This window comes from Netta rufina (genome assembly GCF_964035555.1).
Source record: "Netta rufina genome assembly, chromosome: 1".
NCBI lineage: Eukaryota > Metazoa > Chordata > Aves > Anseriformes > Anatidae > Netta > Netta rufina.
In genome coordinates, this window is record NC_140123.1 from 117469382 (window position 1) to 117494005 (window position 24624).

The window sequence follows — 24624 nt, forward strand, 5'->3', positions numbered from 1 at the left end:
GAAGCAACGCTAAGGCAACATCGGCATTGCAGAAAAGCCTTTTTTTTGTTGTTGGTCATTGTTTTGTTGGTTTATGGTGTATCCTGATCGCTTAAGAGAAATGGTAAGACTTACGGCTATTAATGGTTAGCATTTTTACATTATTAACTCTTCTGCAGACCTATACAGGTAACTAGGCTACACTAGAAATACATAATTCAGTCAAAAGGGGGGATTCAAAAGGCGGTGTACTGAAGAAGTGATGTGACCTACTAGTATGCATGTAACAGACTAACTATAGGTTAGGGCAGCTGCTGCTGCCACTGGCTGTTGGGAACCTAGTGCCTATTAAGCACTTCTCCATTGAGACCTGTTCCCGTGACAGCATGCTAGCTACTGTCTGGGTGGTTTTGTGGTTTTTTTTTAAACTATAAGATGGTCAAAGGCCTGGAATGACTTCAGTCACTACCCTCACTCTCAGGTTATTGTCACATATCTTTACAAGTCTACCGTGGCTCTTCAGCAAGCTCAGTAATGCTGTTCAATCTTGCCCCCATTTGAAAGGTTTTATTCAAGGGTACTATTCTTAGTAACAGGGCTCTGCTTTATAAATACAAGCATCCGCATTAAGTGTTACTATCTATCTGTGCAGTAGTGCAAGATAGTGTTAATATCTTAAGCTATCTGCCAGCTTCATGATTACTGTTCTTTGTTTGCAATGCTAAGGTGTATGTATGAACACGAAAGGCTACTACAGTTAGACTTCTTTCACAACAGCAAAGGCAGAATTAGCATTTTATAACACCCTATTAGGAATCAACCAACACTTACACATAATGACTATGACTACAAATTACGGAAAGCTGGGGGAGAGAAGGAGTGATAGTTATGCCTTTATTATAACTTGCATTACTTTAGATTATTATGTTCATACTTCAGGGAAAGTATTAACACAGGCTCAGGACTTCAAGCTTCAGCAAAGCTCTCACTACAAAAACACAAGCACTTCATCTGTGCATCTGTTTCATTTGGAAATCCAAAAAAAAACAACAACCAAAACCGCTGTCACAAGATTAGCAAGGGTTTTTAAAAATCTCACTGTACGTAACTGGATCAGAAAGTTCATATTTTAATTGCTAGCTGTGACAACCACTCCTACTTAGTCACCCTACCCTAAAGGGTAGCTTGCATATACAGACCTGTACTGCAAAAAGCATGCACTGTAGAGTTTAAAGGTTGACTTTGGTAACTAAATCCCTTGCTTGGACTCTTATCATGCCCAACTTTTAAATGGAAATTCATAGACAGAAACTTAACAAGGTTATATGCAGTTGAAGTGTAATAGCTCGAGGTTTATGCTTCTAATTATACAGATACCTATGCCTCTGCCCTGAGACAACAGCTCGAAGTTATTAAACAAGCACCTTTCCTAAGTAAACACTATGTAATTTTTAAGATGTGAATATGCAGCAGTTAAAGAACAGTAGAAGATCCCTTTATTAATAAAAAAAGAAAAAATAAGGACTGTATTAATAGGATCAAGTAAAAAGCAAGTTGCTAGTTGTCCAATTTTTATGTTATTCTAGCATCTCATGGCATGGGAACTAGACAAATCACACTGATTTTGGAATGTAACCTTCCCTTCTGTAGGACCTTCATGGCATTTCCCAGTTCACAGGGTGTTAAAAAACATAATTAAAAAAGAAAAAACGAACACACATTTGCAGAACACCTTTTAAGGCTACTAAATATGCAGCCACAAAGCTTTCCCGAAATTCAGTTGCTCCTCCAAACAGATTTATGTTCTTATCTTGCAGCAGCCTAAAATGAGTTCTAGCGACCCCAGTGATTTCCAGTAACTTAAAAACTTGGTTTGCCTCTTCAGGAAGCAGAAGCAACTGTTTTCCACCAATGCTGACTTTTCTTAGAGTCTCCTCCCAAGGAAAGCTTCGATAAAACTACCCACAGCATATGGAATTCAGCACACCCGAATGCCTGAATGCATCAGTGGCTAATGCCCCAGTGGACACACTACAACACGATAGTTTTTTGGTCAAAATTGGCTGAATATTGTAATTAGGTAATCTACAATGTGACAGTTGCCATGGCAGTTTGCACTACTTGCAAAATATTCAGGATGTTAGCTGAAGATACAAGCTGCTCAGGTGCTAAGTAAAGCTTTACTGATAAGCAAGCAAAAGCTTTCTGAGTTAAAACTGCACAAGTTGCATGGATACACGTTTCAACCACTCACAGGCATACATACCTCGCTATACCAGGCAGCTGTCTCTGCAAATGCCCTGGAAGCACTTAAGATAGCTAAATCAGGTAGCTTACAATGAGTTTTACAATTCCTGAATTTCTAAATTAAAAAAAAAACTGAAAATATTTCCCCAATACTACTATATTCATTCAAAGACTACGACTGTCATAATAGAAGCGCAGAACTTCAAGCGAAGTTCTAGCTAACATTTTCCTTGACAATTCTTGTGAGATCAGTTCTTTCCTGCATCAGGCCCTACATTAAACAGACACCTTTGTCATTACAAGATCAAACATGTTAGGCACTCATTCTCCTGAGTGGATTTAGGCAATCCTGACTTGATTTTCTTCCACGCAACACTGAGAAGGAAGTAGAACTCACACCTGGAGTGAGACAGGATCTCTGCTTACCTCCAACTCAGATCTAGAAGTTGCTGCAGTCTCTCACAGGGGGTAGGATTACGTTCATTGACCATGCAAGTAAATAAGATAAATATAACTCTTGCTATGTGACTTACGTGAAAGCTATATCCTAGCACGTCTGCTGTTCTGCCTAGCAGTCTCTTAAAGGATTCTAAGCTGAAGTACCACGAAACCTGAAATCAACGTCTACTTCAGCCAAGGATGTGGAAGACATGGTTGACAGTAAGTTAAGTAAGAATGAATACGTCTCAGTCATCCTCTTACCACAAGCCCCCTTTTGCTTTCTCCCAACACAAGTGACTGAGAAGGTAGCAAGTAACTGCTAAGGAGCAAGTTAAACTAGCTATTCACCGTGACTTACTACTACCCGATGGGCATTTCTTCGGACAAGCAGAACCACATATAATAATAAGTCAAAAAGCAAAACACTTCATTTTGTCTTGCCTAGCTCCAATAATCCCCAGGTCAGTTTTAGTGTATTTTTGTTGTTGTTGTTGTTTTGTTTTTGTTTTTTTAAATAAACCAAAGATTTCTGCTATGGAAAAAAAAAATGTATACATTTTTATGTTACGTTTATAACAAGGCTTTTAAAGAAAATAGTTACAGGTATTCAACTGCATCAGACTTCAAAAGAAAAAAGATTACACATACAATACAAAAATACAAAAAATATTTTTTAGAACGTACAAACTCAAAAGTCTAAGTGGTCAGAGCTTTCCTAAAATGAAATAAAAAAATACACTTGAAGATGCACTTTCCTTTCTGCTCTTGCAGTTTTAACTCTAGCATGAAGAGAGGCTTTAGAGACAGAATGAAAGCAATTAACATACTGAATTCTACAACCAGATCCTGGCTGAAATGAATTGAGTGGTTGACACTATCAGGTATTTGAGTCTAGAAAGAACCTTCAGTTTCTGCAGGTGTCTGTTGTCATTGCTGTCAGTTTTCATTATTTCTAAGTAAACAGTTCTGCTAGGAAGATGTTTTAAAACTATTAAATCCAAAGCAGACCGAAGTTTAGACGGTCCTTACCAGATTTAAAGTCTTTCAGCACTGTTCTGAAGTACACGAGCTAGGAAATTACACTGACCATGTCAGTATCGTTGTTCAGAATTACTGCACAAGGCAGACAGACAGAAAGAGAGCAAGTTGTTTCTGAAGTTGACACTTCCTAGGAGCATTAGGACTGAAAAAACAACATTTTTTTTTTTTAACCTGATAGCGTCCACTGAAGTCACAGGCATCAAGGCATTTTGTTTTAAATAGCAAGACAGGGAAAGTGCATCTTAGATTTTTCATACTTAAGCAGTGAGTTACTGAATTTTGGTGTGGCTTTTATTCCTTCTAGGCATAGTAAAGAAAAATATTTCAACCAAATGGGAAACTTAATGTACATTATCTTGTCTTTTTGGTGGTGGCTTTTGTGTATCACTTATTACTGCTTTTAATATTAGTCTCTATTTAATTCACAAGGAAATGCTAACAAGCACTACTCAAGGCTAATGATTTAAGAGGAGCACACTGAAAATACTGATTTATCTTTGTAGTGAATATTCTTTACAGACTGTATCTAATATACAGACAAGGCCCATTTCCTTAGGATGAAACAAGCCACAGAATGTAACACATCCTACATGAAGTTTTAAACAAAATTAGAGCTAAGTTACCAGAGCCACTCAGAGCAACATAATTCCTAGTTTGCAGAGACTAAACAAAAAGTTAACTGTAGGGAGAAAAAAAAAGTCTAGGTTCTTAATGTTTCCTGTTTAAATTCATATTCAAATTAATAGTCCAGTAACACTTCTAGCACAAACAATGCTCACTCTTTAGCAGTATTCCCAGGAGCCAACTGTTTCTCCTGTTAGGAAGAGGGAGCCAGAAGTGAGAATGCAAGAGCATTCAATGTTAACCTGATTAAAGAGACAGTAACCTTTTTCATCCACCTTAATCGCTGACAAAAAAAAAAAAAATCTTAAAAAGGTACCACTCCAATTTCTTTATTATCTGTAACCTTTTGAAACTAATCACATGAAACTACAAAATTAGCAAATGCCTTGAAATCTGTATACAAAACATAAATTACCTCTAATTTCAAACTCAGTTATTAGTGTACCACTCAAAATCTTAAAAAAGTGGCTCCAAAGATAGTCTTATACCATTCTTAAAAAAGGAAACTGTTCCTTTAATGTTATCCCCTTCCCTCCCCCCAAACCTCAATCCACATCATTTAGTTATTTTCTTGGTCATGGATATTTCCAAGATGAGATTTTATATTTCGTTCCCATAGCTTCTGGTTGTCAGAAAACCCATGCTTTCCTTTATTGAAGGAATTTGGTCCTGCTGAGGTTGGTGTATCCCTGTGAAAAGCAAAAACAGTATCAGCTGAGAAAGTCAATTTAACTGTAGTAATTGGTGCAACAGGACAAGGGAAAACATCGATTTCATGCGCATCCTGCTGCCAGGAGCTACCACACATATCTTTCTTTCAGTTACATCAGGAGCCCTTGGCTTGGCAACTGTTCATTGGCCACAGAACTCATCTGTCTGTGGTACACCAAGAGAGCGAGGAGATGCGGCAGCAGAGGAAGCGGCAGTAACTGCTGCTAGCAGTGAAGAATCTGTTTTAAGGGCTAAAAAAATAAAAATCCAAGTCTGCTACCGTAGAAAAAAATATCCACTGAGCAGCAATAAGCCTTCAGGGGAGTGCCTTTAAAAGCAGTCTATTATGGTAGACTCTTTAAAATATATATGCCCAAATTCATCCCTCATTTAAGTGAAGCCTTCTCTGGAAGTATCCATGTTTACTTTAAGATTGACCCTACTGTGTCTCAAATGTGTGTCAAGAAAAAGAATAACATATATTTATTTCAAAAGTACACCAGCTATTGTTCTTCCCTCTGAAAGATATAATCTTCATCTTTTTCTTGCATGGGTTTAAAAAAATCTGAGCAGACTACATTATTTCAGGGCAATTCATAAAACAGGGAACTAGAAAGATATAAAGTTTAGTTTGCAAGCATGAAGACTTGCAATTTGTAGCTCTTGACTAATACTTTTTGAGAAGCAAACTAGTTTCTATTCAATACAAAATCAATTTATTCTTCAGAAAGAAGGCAGCAAGTATGATCCAAAGTGCAAATATAAATGTACAATTCAATCTACAGCTGAAATTTTAGATAAAATGTTCTGATGTCTGAAGAAAAACTTTTGAACCTAATCCACTAATCCATCTTTCTGTATTTGTAAACCATCTGAAAGACCTGACCTGAGCTGAAGAAACTCTTATGTGCTCACCCTTCTGCAAACCACAGCTGACCTACCTTCCAATATTCTTCATGCGCATCTTAGCTTCTGGAGGCATTTCTTCTGGTTCACTCTACAAAGGAAAAAGGAGTTTAGAGCGTGGCTGGCTGTCATCTTTTGAACATTTCAGTGATAATATGGGGAATGCTGTCCCACGGGAAAGCGATTTGATTTAGAACAAAAACACAGGTTCTACAAGGTTACAGAAAGTAACAAGTACAATTTCCTTGATCATCTCTGTTCAAGATGGAGCAGCAACACGACGACAAAATACTCAAACTAAAAGGAGCACAACTTCTCTTTGGCTCCTTTTAAAAAAAAAGAATAAATAAAATAAACCCAGAGAAAGCAACCATTAATTCAAATTATGTATATTTCACTTTCAGGGAGAAGTTAATTTAGGTTTAATGATTTCTTGAAACAACACAGTGCTGCAAAATTGTACATACTCAAGCAGAAAAACGAGAGATGTTTCTAAGCTGAAAGTTTTCACAATTATGTAAAAACCTTGAATAATCCACTGGTCTCTGCCTAACTCTAACCTACACCAACAGGACTCAAAGTTGTGTCAGTCACTGCCTTATTACTCACATCTTCATCTTCATTGAAAGCCGCTGCTACAGAAAGCGTTTTTGGAGCAAGGGTTGGAACGGGCTCTTTAGGCTTCTGAAAGAGATGAAATGCACAAGGAAAGTAAGTCTACCAACTCAAAAAAAAAAAAAACCTCCCCTTTTCATTTTAAATAATCTGGTAAAACAAAGTCAAGCATTTTCATTTAAACTGATGGGGGCAACAAGGAGGAAAAGTATTTTTGCTTTAATCAAACAGGTGAAGGTTTCTCTCCAATGAAAGGGAAAATGGCTTCTCATTTGTGCAAGATACCCTCTGAAAAGCTAGCTGAGCCTTCTCAGATTACAAGAAAACAAGCGAATCTCAACTTCCTAGCACACTGCAGGGGTACACAGCCTCTGCTGCATGACATGAACAATTAAACCAGGACTTCATTAAGTCATGGTGTTCAGAGTTTTACTACGCTACTGTTATTATTATACATTATTCTTTTGGAGTTTTCTTATCCATTAATGCCAGGTAGCTGAATATGTTTACTTTCCCATCTTTTAACAATTTAACAGCTCTCTGGCTTAAAACAATCCAATACTTTTTAACTAGTATCACTGCACATCACACCATGGAGGCCTGATAAATATAAGGCCCCTTGAAAAGCGTATTTTTAGATTTCCAGAAATACCCTCCTCTATTTCAAGTGTATCAGGCTACTTACATCTGAGTTACTTTCTGTCTTTGCTGTAAGACTACTAAAAGTGTTGAATCATCATTAACAGTTTGCTGCAACAGTACTACCACTTATCTAAATCAGTCATATACAGTGCATCCTCCATTTTGACTTCATTGGTTATCATTCTGTATACATTCGTATTTTGGAACCTGATACTGCAGACGAGTCCTTAGGCAACTGCCTGCAGCTCATCCAACAGCCTATAACGTGTAAATATTCTGTCATTTTTTACAGCTTCGACTCCACAGGAACAGGTAGCATACTAAGAAAGTACAGAAATGACTAAAAGGAAACCGGTTGAGTTACAGCACTGTCAAACCTGCTGCACTGTCAGTCACCCACTAAATGCAGGAAGCCAAAAATCCTGAGCCAAATTTACTGCCACTGGAAATAGCTTCCTACATGAGAAATCCAAGCTTGCTAGTAGCTCAGAAGGCAGCTCTGTTGATTTTTCCAAAGTCTGATTGACCTGATTGCATTTATACCCCAGAATGCTGCCAGCCCACATCTCCCTTCCATGTGGAGATGTAACAAACCACTCTTTTCATTTTTTGCAGATCTGTAAAATCCTGGCACTGCAGGTGCAAGCCTTTCATGATTACAGTCCAAACTGAATCCAGACAAGGGTTTATAACCTATTCAGCACAGTGGGATGTGGAAAGTATAAATAAACTTTGTTAAAGAGAGGCAGCACCTGGCTTGTCCGTGCCTGAGCTAGTACAGGTCTACTTTGATAATAAAGAGAAGCATCAGATTCACATTAAAACAAGCACAGGGATAACCTTTACTGGACAACACGGGGCATAAAAATTCTTAAGAGAGGTCTCATCTCTTTCACATTATTTTAATAGGCTTCCCAAAAAGTCCTTCAACAAGGTTAAAAAAAGAGTGCACTAGGATAAATGAATCACACTGACCTTGCAAGTAACAAGCAAAATTATGAAGAACAAGCTAGCCTTTCCCATGCAAAAACATGATCTTTGGAGTGAAGATGACCTATTAGGCATCTCAGAGAGGACTTGCTTTTGTGCACCTTTAACCATCCCATGCAACGGAGCTCCCAGCTCTCATTTTGAAGTGGCTTGAACAGTTTAATGAGTCTCCTCATTTCCCTCAGGAAATTATTCCACTATCCAATCTCATTACAAAATTATTCTGTATGTTCAAAGATCTGCAGTTAATTTCCATCAAGTCTTACGCTTCCTGAGACAACTGACCTGGGATTAATCGCCTGCAAGTTCTTACATATGCAAAAGTATGCAGCCCTGCAGTGCTGTCTTTAACTTAGGTGAAGTCACCCACATTTAATTCAAGACTCCTTCTGCAAGGAAGCCTCCCCACAGTACTTCCCCTTCACCTCACTTTCCTGAGAATTAAAAGTCCTCAGACAACTTACATTTGCTGCTAGTTTGATGGATATTGCAGATGTCTTCTTTGCTGTCTGATTGCCTATGGAAAATCCAAACTTGGACATTTTGGCAGGGGCAGGCTTTGTGGTGAAGTCTTCAGCTTCTTCATTAGCTGCCCGTTTCTCTGCGCTGCGACTCGAACTTTCCCCTCCATTACTGGAAGAAACAGTCTTAGTTTTCACAGGTTTTTCTGCCTCTTCTTCAGGTCCTGGTGAAGTCGAAACAACTTACCAAGATGAGCTATTTTTACTGAGCAGATTGATGGGAGCAGCAACCTCATAAAGCATTATACTTTGAGTGCAATAGGTTAGGTGTTTTTAGTGACAGCAGTTGTCACCAATGTACATTTAGTAGACAGCAAAATACAACGAGTAGAAGAAACCACAAGCACTCCACTACTTGTAAAGAACTTCTTGTGTACGAGCCAGGAAAACAATCTTGAAGCACCATCTCTTTATTTAGTATGGAAGTCAGAGTTCATGTAGTAAATTAAATGTAGATGACTAAATCTTTTTAGGGTTTAAGTTGCAACAGATAAGGTTTCACAATCAGAATCCCAATTCCAAATCTACAGCAGATAATTTAAGATAAATTTAATTCTACCCAACTTTTACAAAAACGTGTCCATGCCAGTCTCTAGGCTTGTCTGGCACAACTCTAAGACCATGGAAGTGACTAGAGTGAGGCCGTCTGTCTCAACCATGTTTCAAGTCACTGCTTGTCCACATCTCATCTGTAATAAATCTGCCAAGCTCTGCTTGAGGAAGGAATCAGCACTAGAAAAACATATATAGAGATTTCATCTTTTCTGGTTTTGCACAATGTCACAGAAAACATAGTAGCTGAACAATGATTCACAGAGGAAAAAGGACTCGAATCACATTTGCATCTCCCATAGACACGGCTTCTTCAGCTACACCAAGGCACAAAGGTGTCCTTGGAAGACTCATGGTGAACATAGTAAACACTTCAGCAAAAATACATTTCTCTGCTGCTGCAATAAGCAAATCACTGCAGTAGCAGATGGGAGGAAAAAAAAAAAAAAAAAAGCATGCATTGGAGAAAGGACGGGAAAGCATTCATACTATCAGAATAAGAAAAACTCTAACTAGCACCAGTTTCTCATCATCTGGAACGGAAAAAAGGACCCTCCACATGGTGCAAAAGCAGGCCACCAGGGAAGAAATTTCTTAGCACTGCTCTCTAACAGCAAAAAGCAGATAAAGTGGGCAGATCAATGGGAGAGAAGCTAGTCTGAATTTGGGGTCAACAAGATTTCAGTTTTGAGGGGAAAAAAAAGGAGGCACACAATGTCAGGAGAAAGGAAAACCAGGGACATGAGGAAACTGAAATGAGAAAAATAGAAGTATCCTTCAATTTGGTGTATATAATTTTTCTTAACATTGCCTCAATTTGCAGTTTAAGCTTGTAACTGCTCAATATTGCATTTTTTCAGGCATCCATTCACAGTGCATTTACTGCCTATCCACATCTATATATACGTATATATATATTTCTGCTATTTCCCAAATCATTGGTATTGTCATATTAGCAGAATATACCCTTTCTACCTCACTATTCTAGTTATCACGATAATAAGTGATTGGAATAAAAATTCATTTATTATTCACCTTTGGGAATATGACAGATCACTATATAACATATATACAACACACAGAGAAATAAAAATCTCTAACTTCACTCTATTCAAAAACAGTATTAGTCTGCACCACTAGAAATTTGACTCTAGATACAGAAGTGACGAATAAAGACGAAAGAGAAGAGGCAACATTTACACGAGTGACCTTGGGTACTGGCTGCTGTCTTAGCAGCGTTTTACAAACACCACTCTGCAGTGCTTTGAGAAGCTGGTTACAGCTTGCCCATGAAATCACATTAAGCAGAATATTAAGTTATTAGACTAATCTAGTTTACACCATAGCATGTAAGGTGATTTGAGGGGAGGGAAAAGTTACACTGGACTGAAAAGTTTGGGAACTGTGGGTCTAGAAGTTTGCCTCTTTGTAAGATACAACAATCGCAGCAGCCCAGATGTCAGGGCACACTGGCCCAGTCCAAGTTCCTGAGCCAGGCCACCTTGAAGCGAAGTTGAACTGCACTAGACTGCAGCTCACTGCTTTGGCTGTGAATTCTGCAGTACTGCTAAGCAAAAAACATCATGTCTAAGACAATCTAGGGTTGGCTGTATCAACTCCCACACCTGTTTTCTCACCCTTCTCTATGAAATGTTAAACAACCCTGGTCTCAAAATTAGGTTCTATCACCACTGAACTATAAATACTACTTTTGACAGGCTCTGCTTAGGACAAACTGTAGACTGATGGAAGAAATTGCTTCCTTACAAAAAAATCAACTTACTGAAGGTGCTATAAAGAGCTCATGACAATTGGGAGGGTGTGGGAACAGTTGTGTCTAGAAATATTATATTCCTAGAGCAAACAGTTATAAACGCAGACGCGTATTGTTCATTAAACCAGTCTAATTTCTCAAGCCATGGTAGACTTTTTTTTTAATTAAGGCTTTTTAATTATTTCCTAGAAATCTCAGGTGGTCATTTTTCACCTACTACGAGCACCACTATTCTGAGATCTAATCTGACCACTGCTCTTTAATGGATCATAGTAATCAGAAGCTGCTTCACAGATGAGTTTTCCTCATAAGTATCAAGCTAAGCAAGTGGACAACCTCCACTGCCTAGGTGGTCCAAGTGACAGGACCAAGAGAGCTTAGTGCAGAGCATCACAGGATATGTTGTCCGTGGGATTGTGACTGCTGTGCAGTGGGGATAAAAACATTAAAGAGTCATAATTAAGTTAACTTTAAGGGGAAAAAACTTGCCAAAAGAAAAACTAAATTGCTTTAAAACGTCATCAGTGAACGACACCTTTCATTAGGGCCAATGCACCATAGCTCGTTCCAGCACACCGAAGAAGTGCACAGGACAGCATGAACACCTGATATAGTGGTGCCGTCCAGTGGTTATATTACTAGAATTTAGAAAGTATAAAACCAAATTAAAAAAAAACAAAGACAAAACACCAGGATTTCAAGAGTCTAGGAACTACCCCAGATCACATGTTACCGTTCATATTTTGGTGATCATCAGAAATGACATTCACTGTTGAGACTACGCTAATTGGTTTACAAGCTTAATTTAATCTTTTTACTGATCAAAGAAGTGCCACCAGTTTCTAGATATGCTTACACCAAAAACAGCAAAGGGAAGCTCTAGATTTGCAAGGCCACTATTTTCTCAATTTTAAGTCATGAGGGGGAAAAAAAAAAAAAAGGAGAGAAGTAAAGAAAGAAGCACGATTACAGATTTGAAGAGAACTGATGATAAGCAGTACACAAGAAGACAGGAATATCCGAGTTAAGGTTGGAATAACATAAAATCAGACTGAAAACTTAAGGATTGATGAAATTGAAAGAAAAAAAAAAAAAAGAGGAAAAAGAAGGCCACCACGGTGCTTAAAATGGCACACGAGGAACGTTCCCTGTATCTCTACTTGTACAAGTCCCGCAGCTGCTAAAAGCAGATCCTGAGGCGCCAGCAGCGCTGCGGCCGCCCCGCTCCTGAGGGGCCGCGGCCAGCCCTGAGGCGGGCCCAGGCCCCGTCCCCTCACGGCCCGGCCGGGGGCAGCTCCCCCGGCTCCCCCCACCCCCCGTGGCCGTCGCCGAGCCCCCTTCCCTTCCCCTCCCCTCCCCGTTCCCGTTCCCTCCCGGGGCGAGGCGCTGCGTGTTCACCTCCTGCGGGCTGCTGCGGCCGCCGCGCCTTGTCGCCCTCCGCCCGGCCGTCCGCCATTTTGTCCCCGCCTCCGCCTGCCGCGCCGCGCATGCGCGCCGCCCCCCGCGCAGCCACAGGGGCGGGGCTGCCCCGTTCCTCCCTCCCTCTCCCTCCCCGCCTTCTTCCCCGAGGCGCGGCGGGCGTGACGCACTTCCGGCGCCACCGCGCCTCAGGGAGCGCGAGCGCCTCCGTTTGGCGCCTCACGGCAGCCCCTGAGGAGCAGGTCCGCCCCCCCCCAAACACACAACTGCACGGAGCCAGGCGCTGTGAACAGCCAATTTTATCTCCTTCCTCGCACGTTAATTCCAACAACGCACAAATAAATCCCGTCCGCCCCATGACACGGTCAATTTACAAAATCACCCCTCACAAAGGTCATCTCAGTTGGACCAACAATTGCATTTTTAGTGACAAAGACTCAAATACAGTTCCGCAAGTCCACAGAAACTGGAGCGTTCGAGGGTACAGCCTGCCCGCAAATACCGTTTTCTTCCTCAGCACTCTACTTTTGTGTTAGCTTCTTGGAGTAGTTCTTTGCAAATTGCTTTCGTAATTCACCCTGCCTCTTCCGAAGTTTAAGCGCGTTGATCAGGTTTAAGGCCGTTTTCAATTCATGCACAGGCTTGTTTACAAAGCCTGTGTACTTCCTCTTGGGAACAAATTCCAGAGCCTTCTTCCAGTCCCCGGTATCCTTCAGGGTTAATAAAATATGCATCATCTGATCCAGTGTGAGATTTTTGGCACCCCTACTCCAAAGCAAGTATTTCTCCAGCGGAAGGGCTGCAGTCTCCAGCCCCAGACGTTTTGCCTGTGCTAAAGAGACTCCTGTTTTTATACTCTTGTCAACCATAGACCCGACAATGTAGATTTTGTCGTGATCGAAAGTTTTCATGACTTTGGGAGAATCTGCAGTCAGATATATAAGTTTATTCTTCGGAAAGATATCTGTGTAGCACTGGTCTGTCACAGTTATAAGCAGTTTGCCCCACGCTTCTCTATAATGTTTGATAAATTCCTTGTGATACAGGCTGTCATCTTTGAAGTTACAGAAGTGAATGTGGAATGGATCCACGGATCTTCGATTACAACTTTCACTCAATACTAACTGTCTCACTGTATTTGCTACTTCTCTGTCTGACATATCCTTTTCATAAGACATGTCAAATACTAGAGGTTGGCCAAAGATCATTGACTGAGCTACCCTCCAGTTGTATATTTTGTCCATAGAGCTGGTCCACAAACATAAAAACGGATTCCTCTTGGGCTCTTCAGTTTTTGAAGCGCTCTCCTGCATTTCTAGCCTCCTTTCCTTTCTCTCCTCTGTCTTCCTTTTCTCACTTTTTTTGTAAAGTTCTTTAAGATACAAAAATTTTAAGAACTTCTTTTTGGCTGACTTGGAAGGACATTCTATAAACGTTTTTAGCTGTTCTTCAGTGACATTTTCTGGAACCAATCTACCAGCTAGTCTCCACATCTCCAGAATCTCACGTGCAGCAGCCAAAGTGGAAGTTTCCTTAGGCTCTGAGGCTGTCACACTGACTTCTTGCGACCCAGATTTCATTACTTCCTTCCACGCATCTAAATCTAGTTTTTCTGAGGGACTGCGTGAACTGCCCTCCTTCAGGCAATGTGATAAAATCAGAGTCCTACTGAGTGAAAACAAATCCTTTTTCATCCCATGTTGTGCAGCAAATGGAAAGACAGAATATCTTACGAGCTTTTTCAGAAGCATGTTAGCAGACTGCATACTTGGACACGTGCTGTGGTAAAACACTTATCTGCAAAACAGCATAAGAGGTGAAGAAAACTTGTCAGAAAACTTGTCATGAAGAAAACACACACAGATAATCATCTTTATTAATGTCAACAGACAGTAAGTTGCTTCTTGGGGAACACTAGGAATTCCCGCTTCCACTATTGGTTTACTACTCTTTCTAAATAAAAATGATGTATGTAGTGCTGTCACGAATAGACGTGGTTATCTCTACTACTTCAAACAGTGGTACTTACTGCACTTCAAAATGCAGTCAGCCTTTAAGTATTGGCTGAGATCTATTTCCATTACTCCCATCATTTGACAAAGAAGAGCCTTTGCAACAAACGTAAGCAAAATGCCGCATATAATCTGAAATTTTAAAAACACAACCTGGTCTAATTTGCCTACACTGTGAAAATTTATAAGGTGCTTCACCTAGTAACATTTTCTGGAATAACTTTGTATTAAAGAAGATCACATTTTTGTTCTCTATTGTGTTAGAAAGGTCTATTAGCAAACTTTGGTACTCAAGTTTTTCCTTTTTACTTTAATACTTGCTTTTTAATTCTTGCATGCATTTCCACATTGCAGGTCACTGAAGTAGTGGAGCTACCAGTGCTATAGTTTTGCTAAACCAACGCTACTGCCAGTGAAGACACACTTATATCCCTTGAAGCCCTTGTTCCTGGCTCTCTCAGCAGTGCAAACATTCACGTGGCCACATGATGAACCAAGTCTGTGAATTGATCCTACAGTCAACTAACCAGGTGGTGGAAAAGAAGAACACAGGGGAAAAAAAAGTGTGATCTTCCCAGCCAAATGAGATTCCATACCTGATTTGCTAGACAGCTCCTGGAACAAAAACAAAATGAAGCAACAAAGAACTAGTACAGGAAATGACCATCTTCTTTTTGCTAGACTGCCTGTGAAGCCAGTATCACTGCATAAAGTTAAGGACAGGAAACCTACAATGCTGTTAATCTCACACACATTTGTACTTAAATGTAAGAGATTTGTAGAAAGAAAAATACCAAAGAATGTTTAGTATTTTCCTTATCCAATGCAAATCTACTTAAGGAAGATCTGAAGATTCAGTGAATGTTAAAGAAAAAAAATGATTTGGCCGAAACATAAAAATTGGCTTAAGATTCTAAAAATATAATTCAGAATCTCCCCCAATAACTTACCACATGAAAATAATCAGATGTACAGAAGAACAAATTAAACTTATTTTGGAATTAACATATAATTAACATACTCTTTCTGTGGCTCTGCATCTGGGCAGGTAAATTATTAATAAACATTTATATAAAAATGAAGTGCATTTAAACACAGTGGGTGATACTGGCAGTAGGGGAACAGTTGAACCAGATGATCTTGGAGGCTCTTCCAACATTAATGATTCTGTGATACCGTAACTCATCAAAATTTGTGACCAAATTTTCATTTTTTCCTTTCATTCAGATAAAACTAACAAAAATACCTCAGTGTGAAGCCAAGAGAAAATGCTTAAGTGTTACAAGAGAAATATTTGTAATTTGAGATCTAAGTATTAAATATCCCAACAAAATTAATAATCTGAGAATGTCTGCCATCCAGCTGGAGAAGCCAAGGGCCAGATTCCTCAATTAACTTCTATTACTGGAGCTCCAGTGAAACTGAAAGATTTCCACAATCTGAACACCTGATCGCAGCTTTTGATAACAACCAAGTTATTTTTCTACGCAGCCAACCTGCAGCGTTTGAACCACCTCTTGGAGAACCTAGAGCTGCAGCACCACAACCGCTTTTCTCATTTTATTTTTTTTTTTAAACACGATTTCCCCCTAACTTCCAACGCGGACCACGCCAAACCCCTAACGCTCCCCCGAGCACCGCAGAGCGTCCCCAGAGCCCTCCCGGGAGCCTTCCAGGGCGCCATGAGGGCGCCATGAGGCCTCCTCCTCCCCTCAGCGCCCCGTACCCGCACCTGCCTCCTCCCCGCATCGCTAAGGGCCGCCGCCACCGCCCGCCGCCATTTTGTGCTCGCCGTCAGCGGAAAGGGCAGAGCATGCCCGGGGAGGAGCCAGGCGCCGTCCCTCTCCTCACCCCCCGTTAGGGGCTGGCTCGCTGCTTTAATTTTTTGACGCTTTTTTTTTTTTTTTTTTTTTTTTTTATTGTTAATCCTTCGGTGGTTGGCTTCAGCGGAAGCTGCGGTCTGTCACGATGAGTTTTCTGCTGCCCAAGCTGAGCTGTAAGAGGGAGGTGGATCAGGCGATAAAAAGCGTGGCGGAGAAGGTTTTGGTGCTCCGGTTTGGAAGAGATAACGATGCTGTTTGTCTGCAGCTCGATGATATTGTAAGAGCGTTTCCCCCCCCCCCCCCCCCTTTTTTAAATAAATAAACTCTACGGGTATACCTGTTGCGCACAGGAGAAGGTCGTGTTGCTTTTGGATAAGATGGGGCCTTACGAAGAGGGTGATTGCATGCTGACAATTAGGTGTTAAACGAAATAATGCCATAAACCATTTGAAAGTTAAGCAGATGTTTATGTTATCGAATGGGCATACAAAGCTTTTGAAGTCAAAAAGGTGATATTCTAGCCCTGCTTTAAGTTATAAGGTGTAATGGAAATGGGCTTTATGAAGCTTTCCACCTTTTTCCATCTTGTGTGTTAACCTATTTGTCACCTTTCTCACTTTTTTTAGCTTGCAAAGACAGCTCATGACCTAAGTAAAATGGCAGTCATCTACCTGGTGGATGTGAACAACGTTCCTGTGTACACCCAGTATTTTGACATCAGTTATATTCCTTCTACAGTATTTTTCTTCAATGGACAGCACATGAAGGTTGACTATGGGTATGTCATCCTACCTGATGTTATCTGTTATGTCTGTAATAATCAGCTGTCTCTCTCTGGGTTACCTTGTCTACAGGACATAATGTTTGAAAACTGTTCTTGACAACATCTGCTTTAGATAACCGTGAGAAAAGGGAGAAGGACATAAAGCTAAAAAGTATTTTGAAATATGCTGTAATTCAATAAGTATATGTCAGTCGTGAAATTTATCTGACTCTACAAGAAATAGCATGGGTAAAATCTTTGACACAATGCTGTACCTTCTTGGATTTAGGATGTCAAGTGTCAGCATATTCCAGATTTGGCTCTGACATTACTACTGCTGTGGGTTTCTTTCGGAATGACCAAGTCAGAATCCTTAATTTCATTATACAGCTTTTCTTACCTTCAAGTGTTTTTGCTTTGAACACTTTAATGTTACAATTCTGCCTTTATCTTATGCTTATCTTTAGGTCTCCAGATCACACCAAATTTGTAGGAAGCTTCAAAACAAAGCAAGACTTTATAGATCTGATTGAAGTGATTTACCGTGGAGCAATGCGTGGAAAGCTCATTGTAAGAAGTCCTATCGATCCTAATAACATTCCTAAATATGACCTTCTCTACCAAGGAATTTAATGAGCTGGCCTGAGAGAAAGAACTGTGGAACTGACAGACATTCTAGATAACTTTTTGAGCATTTTTAACAACCTCCGACACCGTGGGACATTTCAAGCATTTGCATTGAAGGATCATATTGGTCTCCTTCTGAAGACAGATGTTCTGTCACCTAATACTTCTCTTGTAAATAAAGCTACGTGTTCAACATGTAGAATGCATGTAAGTGGCTATTCTTTGAGTTGCACGCTGACTGGCAGCTATAGAACAGACTTGTTGCATGCATGCACTATGACAGCATCTCCAGTGCCATTTTCTTGAAGGAACTAAACAACAGTGTATTCTAATAGTAGCTTATTTACTTCAACTTTCATTGAAACGTAACATCAGCCCATCTAGCTTAATTTAAAAAGCTGTGTTTGCTAGTGGAAGTGTTTACCTGACTGTTCACATTTCCATCTGTTCTTGAATAATGGGGTGGAAACTTCTTCCTATGTTAGTAGGCATGACTAAAATTGCAAATAGTCAAATTCCCTTTCATATTTATACCTCTGTTCTCTGTAACCAATATTACTATTCAGTAATTTTTTTTTTGACTGAGATGGGAACTGATGCTGTAGGAAAAGCTTTTATTGCCCTTCAGAGTTCTTTTGCAGACATGGACCATTTTCAGTTCCCACAAGATTTAACAAGTGAACATTCCAAGGAGGAAGGTGGATCTTACAGCTCTGAAAAGATTTTTAAACACTGTATGACATGCACTAAGAAGTAATCTTGCTGTAGGCAATAGGATAATTCAGAGTGCTAGTTCCTTTGCATGCCTTATATACTCTAGAACTGTACTTTTACTGAAAACTATGTACTTAACAAATCAGTTTTGCTGATAGTTTCATCTAATTATAGAGCTAAAACTGCAGGAAGTTTATTTAAAAGAAGATACAGATAAGAGTTGATATCTTAATATCTTTATTTCGTGCAACTTGCAATTTCACAGATAGCTAAAGGAACGTGACCTGGAACTTTCAACACAGCACTCTTTTTTTTTTTTTTTTTTTTCATAATTGTTAACTTGCATGTTTCTCAAAAAACAAACTAGCTTCAAATGTACAACTCCAAGGCTCTCCCCTGCCAAGAGCCATAGGTGCAGGGGTGGTTATGAAAGGAAGAAACTACTATCAAAGCCAAACCATGACACCTTTATTTATTGTCTCTCTTCTTACTCGTGCTGCCTCTGGTTGCAATAGGTGAACGTGTGAAGGCTGTTGTGGTCTTAGCTTTCAGCGTGCTCTTCAGGTACTTAAAGACAGAATGCAGGCAGTAGGAAGGTGCTAAGCCATACTTCTCAGTTCCAGCAGAGACAGTAGTACAATTCACTTTCAGGAGGGACCCCACAGCTTTATCCAGAGGCTTACTGTTTGATACCCATTCACGGCAGTGTTTCAGTATCCATTCTTGTATTTGGGAATCGCTTCCAGTCTGATGCTGTATGTTGTGCAAGGAGTCGATGAATGCCACAGAGTAGACTTTATTCATGACTTCCCATTTTCTCTGCACAAGCAGGTCAACGAACACCAAGCCACCGTAGCCATGGGCAATGAAGGCCACGTGCTTGGCTGCACTCTTTGAAATGAAGTGATCCCAGACATACATGGTGTGCTCCTCAGGGCTGCTGCTGCACCGCTTGGGGATCCACTGGCAGGACTGGGTAGAAGTCAGTGATTCTTCTCTGGCAGAAAAACTTTGCCTCTCCCTTTCCATCTTCAGGTCAACAAGGTTGTCATTGGGATTCAGTACGATCACCCCCCCGTGGCTCTGGAGGGCCATTTTGATGAATTGTATTTGAGTTCCGTGGTTCAGGCCCTCCCTGATGATGGCCTTTTGCCCCCACTGCCCAGCATGGAAAACTCCACGGTCCTGAAGAAGCACAACTATGCTAGAGGAACTTGTTAGTGCTTTCTCACTCATAAAAAAGAAGCTTCTTGGTTCATCCTCTGTAGCATCAGTAGGAATATAAACTTTCTGCAGTGTGCAGACTCTTTCTAGGAGCTCATAAACATATTGAGTAATCAGATGTCCCAAGACTTGATAGCGTTCATGATTCTTCTCATGTGAATTCTTGTAATAATTGAAAACAAAGGACTCATTTGTGTCCAGATGCCTCAGTTCCCCTTTTGTATTGAAGTCATACTTTAGTTGCTCTTGGTACTCTGAACCCTCTACTAGTTTCCACAAGCTTAGTTCATGCTCTGTTTTTAACCACTGCAAATTAAGAAAACTATGTCAACGTAAGGATAGGTCTCCATACAACAGTGACATAAAGATGACCTGTTGTAATTCACATTTAAAAGCAGTTACGTACCAAGCATTCATTGCTTTTGGTGGTCTGTAGTAAACCAGCTGCTTGTAAAGCCTGTTACAGATTGCAGTTGCTAAATTTCAACAGCAGTATATTGATGTTAATCTCTCTGGTTATTAGTGATCTTCGTAAGCATTTGCCACGTGGAAATTATTGAATCAATGACAGAATGAAACAGCCATTGTGACCCAGGAACAAGGAGAAGATATACAAATCCATACAGCAGTTTTTCATGATATTACACTATGGCCTCTGGTTTCAACTAAAGTAATTTTTCAGTTCATGTGACTGATCAACAGATAAGAATTATACCAGGAAGAAGTTTGCATACAACAGAATATTCTAGTTAACCATAACCTTCTATTTTCCCAATAACTCTTCAAATCTGTTCAATCTACTACTGACTGTTGTTGTGCATGTAAAATTGCAAACATGAGGTTACCTTTGGTGTGCTTAGACTCCTTCTATAGATTTTTTTTTGTTTAATAGAGATTTGCTAACATTCAATTCCCACAAATACAAGCATTTTTAAGCTGTGTCTATCGTTTAACACACTGATTGGATTTTGCCAAATGGTTTGTAAGAAGTTATATTTGGCAAATACATTGGTACAAGACAATATATCTTTCAGTTTTTCTTGAACTACCAGGATCACTGAGAATGCAATAAATCACATTGATTATGTTAAAACTACAACATTTGGTATTGGTGATTACTAGGACAGAAAGTGATCTGAAAACTTTTGTTTAAATGGCTTGTGTTGGAGCTCAACTCCTTTACAGAATGTAAGTTCCCTTCAGTAAGCTGCTTAGCACATTGAAAATTAGCTCTTACACTTCCAAATTAAAAAAAAAAAAAGTGCACTTCTTCACAAAACGGCATATATACATTCTCCCTTTAAGTCATCTCCGTAAGGGTTTGAGGTGTTAAGCCATCCCTTTAGGGGCATTTCAGTCTTTAATTAATAGAGAATAAGCTAGAAAATGCTACCCTCCCCTTTGTTTTATATATATATATATATATATTATTAAAAATACACTCAGAAAAGGATAAAAAGCAGATTCAATAATATATAAACTATACCATATAAATGTGATTATACATATTATTTATGTGTATGACATATCATATATAAAAATATATTCAGTAAGGACATATTCATGTTGTTTTCCCTAAAAATTAAGTGTAAGAAAAATGCACATGGCTTAAGGAAAGATGTCTGTGGGGAAGAGATACTCACAAAGAAAACATCCTAAAACAAATAAGAATTGGTAAATGCAGTTTCCTCACAGGCTGTCTTGCTATCCAGCACTTCTCTCTCTGTTTCTCTCCTCCTCTGTAGGAGGCTGTAGGGCATATTTTTCCAGCACACTACAAATACCAAGTTACTACACTCTTCAAGCCACTCTTGACAGCAATGCTTTTCCAATTCCAAAGCAAAACAACAACATATGATGCCAAATTAAGCCCTGTGTATGTAACACTGGACACCTACTTAAATCTGTTTTACAGAGTATTGTAAAAGCTTTCAGAAGATTTCAAGAAGCAAGTACACAAAAATACACTTTTACATCAAGCGTAGGTACGACTTGCCTTCCTCAGATTGCATTCAAGGTGTGAACTGAAGTGATATGAAGCAATTAGTAATATCAATAACTAGGTTATTGCTTAAGAGCATTCGTTTGATGAACAGCACCTTAGAACCTTACTGTTTTCTCTAGACTAATGTTTTATTCTTGTAATATCACAGAGTTAAGCCACAACAGTAATTTATTGTTTTAGTTGTAGTTGCAAAATGAGTTTCTTTTTACTAAATCTATTTTCTAAATCAGTTTTGATTTCTGCTTCTTTAATTGTTTATATATAAACATAATATGTTGTATTCTGGCAGCCATCATAAGTTTTGATTTTAAACAATATCGTTGGGTAAGAAAAAAAAAACCACTATCTTGCTACTCAGACTGTAAGATGTTTCACCGTTAAGCTTGGTTAGTATTTGTGCAGCATTTAGCATATTATAAATGCTACTAGAGTATAAATCATAGAAGCAGTATGAAATTTGTTATTTTAAAAAATTCTTGTAGCAAAGCTCAGCAGTACCTACCAAGAGTTCTGTAAAATCTGTCGTCATCATCATAGATAGAGATCTTTTTGACTTGGGGGGTGTAAATAATTTCTCCATAATATGAAAGGAAACCCATGTGAGTTCACATTTCCTTTCTTTTTATACGTTATTCTGGGGTGTGCCTATGAAATACATCAGTTGTTGACTATTGAGGCCATCTGAAGTGTTAAGTATTTCAGATGTTTCCAGGTTACCAGTTACCATCTCATGTTTTACACCTGAGCATAAATTAAAGCTAAGTCTCCTTGATGTGAAAGTAAACAAGCGTCAAAACTATTTTTTTTTCCCCACAGCTTCCCATTACTTGATATAAATAATTAATAACAAGAGGAAATAGCTGCTATTATTTAAAAAAATTACATGTCAAAGTTACAATTCTGAAGGTATGCTAACAAAAAAAAAAAAAGTTTTTATTGTAAAGGGATTTCCAAAGACATCAGCTGAGGGTGTTATGTTGCTGGATGCTGATGTTGGTGGTGTTCAGTTGCAGGATTTCTTTGGCTTCAGCACTGAGGTAGGAGAGCGGTTGCGGTGTGTGTGACAGGGGAGGCGCGCGGATTGAAGGGCAGTACAGGAACAATCCATCTCCAGAATTCTGACTAAAATGGAGATGTAAGTGCAATTAGTAAAACAAAATACAATTTAAACTTTTTTTGTTGTTGTTGGATGTTACTTAAAAAAATATATATTGGAATCTTTTATAGTACTTTCACAAATGTTAGCGTTGCCTCCCTCCCTTCAATGCTTGTCAGCGCGTGCTGCAACCGTTGTAACGGATTTCCAGAACTACTGATTTTATTACAACTGATCGGTTCGGCGGACGGAGGCCGGTTTGTGCAACCACGCAGCTGTCACTTGCTCTGCGTCATTTATATACTGTTGGTTTTTATTTTTATTTTCATTTTTCCCTTTAACACTTGGCTATGAGCCAGAAAGTTAAAACCCAGGGAGCCCGCCGGCAGCGCTGCGAGGGAGAAGTGGCGGGAAGGGGCCGCCCTGAGGGGCCGCCTGTGAGGGGAAAGGGGGGAGCGTGAGGCGAAGGGGCGGTTAGGCGAAGGGGCGGCCGTTGCGGGGCGGTTCTCCCGGGTCGGGCGGGGCCATGCCCGGAAGCAGCCGGGGGAGCTGCGCAAGGCGGCGCCGGGGCCTGGGTGAGCAGCAAGGAGAGTGGTGGGTGCTGAGGGGGCTGCCCGATGGGGTCTTGGGGCGGGAGCTGCGGCCGCCCGAGCCCCTGAACCGCCGCCGGGGGAGGGAGGATCAACGGGGAGGAGAGGGGAGGCGGGCTGTCTGTGCCACAAAAGCGAAATCGCCAGGGGTTGCGAGGCTGAGCGGAGAGCGCAGTAAATGCCGTCGACCCCTCGTGTCAGCCCGTCGCGCTTGTGGGGGGGAACGGGGAGTGGGGGCACGGCTGGGGGCTCCGCGTGCCCCCCAGGCTGTCAGCGGGTCCCCGCCTGGCCGGCACCGCTCGGCCTGCTCGCCCGGCCTGACAGCAGGGCGCCGGCTGCGAGAAGCCGCTGGGGAAACACCCCCAGCCTGGCTTAAGGGGTGTTACCGGCTTTTTGGGGGTCTGGAGGTTGGGGGCGAGGTTTGAAGGTCTTAGATGCCTCTTTGAGGCACGTAGAGTATTGACAGGGAGAATAAACCCTTTGGAGAGCTGGAAGTTGTGAAGCGGTGTTCTTCCCTTGATGAAGGCTTTGATCTGTTAACAGAAACGCATGAGTTTTATTATTATTGTTATCAGAGCTGTTGTAGCATTACAGATGTCTTTCTGTGATGCCTTTTCACTTCGTAATCAAAGCCTGAATTATTCTCTGACAAGGGGGTAACTAGTAAGTGAATTTAAGCAGTAAATGTATTCACTAAAGACAAATTCTAGAGAAAACTTGGCTAACTCGTCTTTTTGCACTTACAATCCAGAGCGCTTCTCAGGCACATGCCTCTCTTGTATAGTGCCTGTCAATTTCTTCCTTAAAGAGGCTTCCTTAAAAAGGAATTTCTCGTTTTTGCTTAGTACCTACTACTGTGATCGTAATTCCCTCTGAATAAATAAAAAAAAATTTGCTAAGCTTATTTTATTTTTTTTTTTTTAGAAGAAAATCATGGATGGAAGAACGTCATCTTCAAGTCAAGTCAATGTAAGTTGTCGTACAATTTACAACATGCAACATAGGCTTTCAGCCTATGGCTATCCTAGTGTGTCCTGATGTGTTTGTGTAACCAGATTCATTCGCTAGTGGTCCTGCTTTCACTTCTCTGGAATCTCTTTCCTGAGAACCGGTTTATGTAGTGGCCTTCAGTACCAATGTCTGCTGCTGAACATACTAATACACAAAAGGGTTAACCTCCGATTTAACATAAACACGCTCTTCAGGACAGCGTTAAGTCCCAAGCAACATCTAAAATATTAAGTAAGAGGAAGAGCCACGTAACTGGTTTTCTGCAGAGATGTGTTCAGAGACACTGTATGCTAGTGT

The 24624-nt window shown here is 40.3% G+C and overlaps 5 protein-coding genes across 11 annotated transcripts in view; 2 read left to right on the forward strand and 3 right to left on the reverse strand.

The window, feature by feature from the left end:
• Window positions 1–3202: 3202 nt before the first annotated feature.
• On the reverse strand, window positions 3203–12518 carry PCNP (PEST proteolytic signal containing nuclear protein). Its single transcript, XM_084306115.1, has 5 exons — window positions 12442–12518; window positions 8661–8881; window positions 6559–6633; window positions 5985–6040; window positions 3203–5021 (listed from the first exon to the last, which is right to left on the reverse strand). Exons 1-5 carry the CDS (start codon window positions 12497–12499, stop codon window positions 4892–4894), a joined length of 540 nt encoding a protein of 179 aa, XP_084162241.1. The 5' UTR covers window positions 12500–12518; the 3' UTR covers window positions 3203–4891.
• A 223-nt stretch (window positions 12519–12741) lies between these two features.
• TRMT10C (tRNA methyltransferase 10C, mitochondrial RNase P subunit) lies at window positions 12742–16268 on the reverse strand. Its single transcript, XM_084281792.1, has 2 exons — window positions 16207–16268; window positions 12742–14259 (listed from the first exon to the last, which is right to left on the reverse strand). The coding sequence occupies exon 2, from the start codon at window positions 14226–14228 to the stop codon at window positions 12984–12986; it is 1245 nt and encodes a 414-aa protein (XP_084137918.1). The 5' UTR covers window positions 14229–14259; window positions 16207–16268; the 3' UTR covers window positions 12742–12983.
• Window positions 16269–16325: 57 nt separating this feature from the next.
• TXNL4B (thioredoxin like 4B) lies at window positions 16326–17822 on the forward strand. The gene is made up of 3 exons (XM_084292443.1): window positions 16326–16574; window positions 16924–17075; window positions 17528–17822. The coding sequence occupies exons 1-3, from the start codon at window positions 16443–16445 to the stop codon at window positions 17691–17693; spliced, it is 450 nt and encodes a 149-aa protein (XP_084148569.1). The 5' UTR covers window positions 16326–16442; the 3' UTR covers window positions 17694–17822.
• Window positions 17724–24624, forward strand: part of SENP7 (SUMO specific peptidase 7) — a 44356-nt gene continuing 37455 nt past the window's right edge. Inside the window, exons 1-2 of one of the 7 annotated variants that reach the window (XR_014618719.1) lie at window positions 17724–17894; window positions 24241–24285. Coding sequence is in view for 6 of the 7 variants with exons in the window: in XM_084292383.1 (XP_084148509.1) it covers window positions 17889–17894; window positions 24241–24285 (51 nt within the window). In the remaining variant the exon portion in view is untranslated. Of the gene's footprint in view, window positions 17895–23289; window positions 23321–24240; window positions 24286–24624 lie in introns of those variants that run through there. The other 6 variants (XM_084292383.1, XM_084292386.1, XM_084292387.1 and 3 more) reach the window with 6 other exon arrangements.
• Window positions 18870–22159, reverse strand: LOC311219954 (putative protein ARB2BP; the record flags this gene model as incomplete). Its single annotated transcript, XM_084303310.1, has 2 exons — window positions 18870–19931; window positions 22133–22159. The coding sequence occupies 2 exons, from the start codon at window positions 22157–22159 to the stop codon at window positions 18870–18872; spliced, it is 1089 nt and encodes a 362-aa protein (XP_084159436.1).

What these genes read in the sequence shown, in the direction of transcription:
- TRMT10C (XM_084281792.1), bottom strand. Translation starts at nt 14,228, where the DNA reads ATGCAGTCTGCTAACATGCTTCTGAAAAAGCTCGTAAGATATTCTGTC.
- TXNL4B (XM_084292443.1), top strand. Translation starts at nt 16,443, where the DNA reads ATGAGTTTTCTGCTGCCCAAGCTGAGCTGTAAGAGGGAGGTGGATCAG. An exon ending in GTCTGCAGCTCGATGATATT is followed by an intron (nt 16,575 to 16,923) that starts GTAAGAGCGTTT and finishes CACTTTTTTTAG; the next exon opens with CTTGCAAAGACAGCTCATGA. An exon ending in CACATGAAGGTTGACTATGG is followed by an intron (nt 17,076 to 17,527) that starts GTATGTCATCCT and finishes GCTTATCTTTAG; the next exon opens with GTCTCCAGATCACACCAAAT.
- PCNP (XM_084306115.1), bottom strand. Translation starts at nt 12,499, where the DNA reads ATGGCGGACGGCCGGGCGGAGGGCGACAAGGCGCGGCGGCCGCAGCAG. An exon ending in CCATCAAACTAGCAGCAAAT is followed by an intron (nt 6,634 to 8,660) that starts GTAAGTTGTCTG and finishes CATCTCTTTCAG; the next exon opens with AAGCCTAAAGAGCCCGTTCC. An exon ending in CTTTCAATGAAGATGAAGAT is followed by an intron (nt 6,041 to 6,558) that starts GTGAGTAATAAG and finishes TTTCCTTTGTAG; the next exon opens with AGTGAACCAGAAGAAATGCC.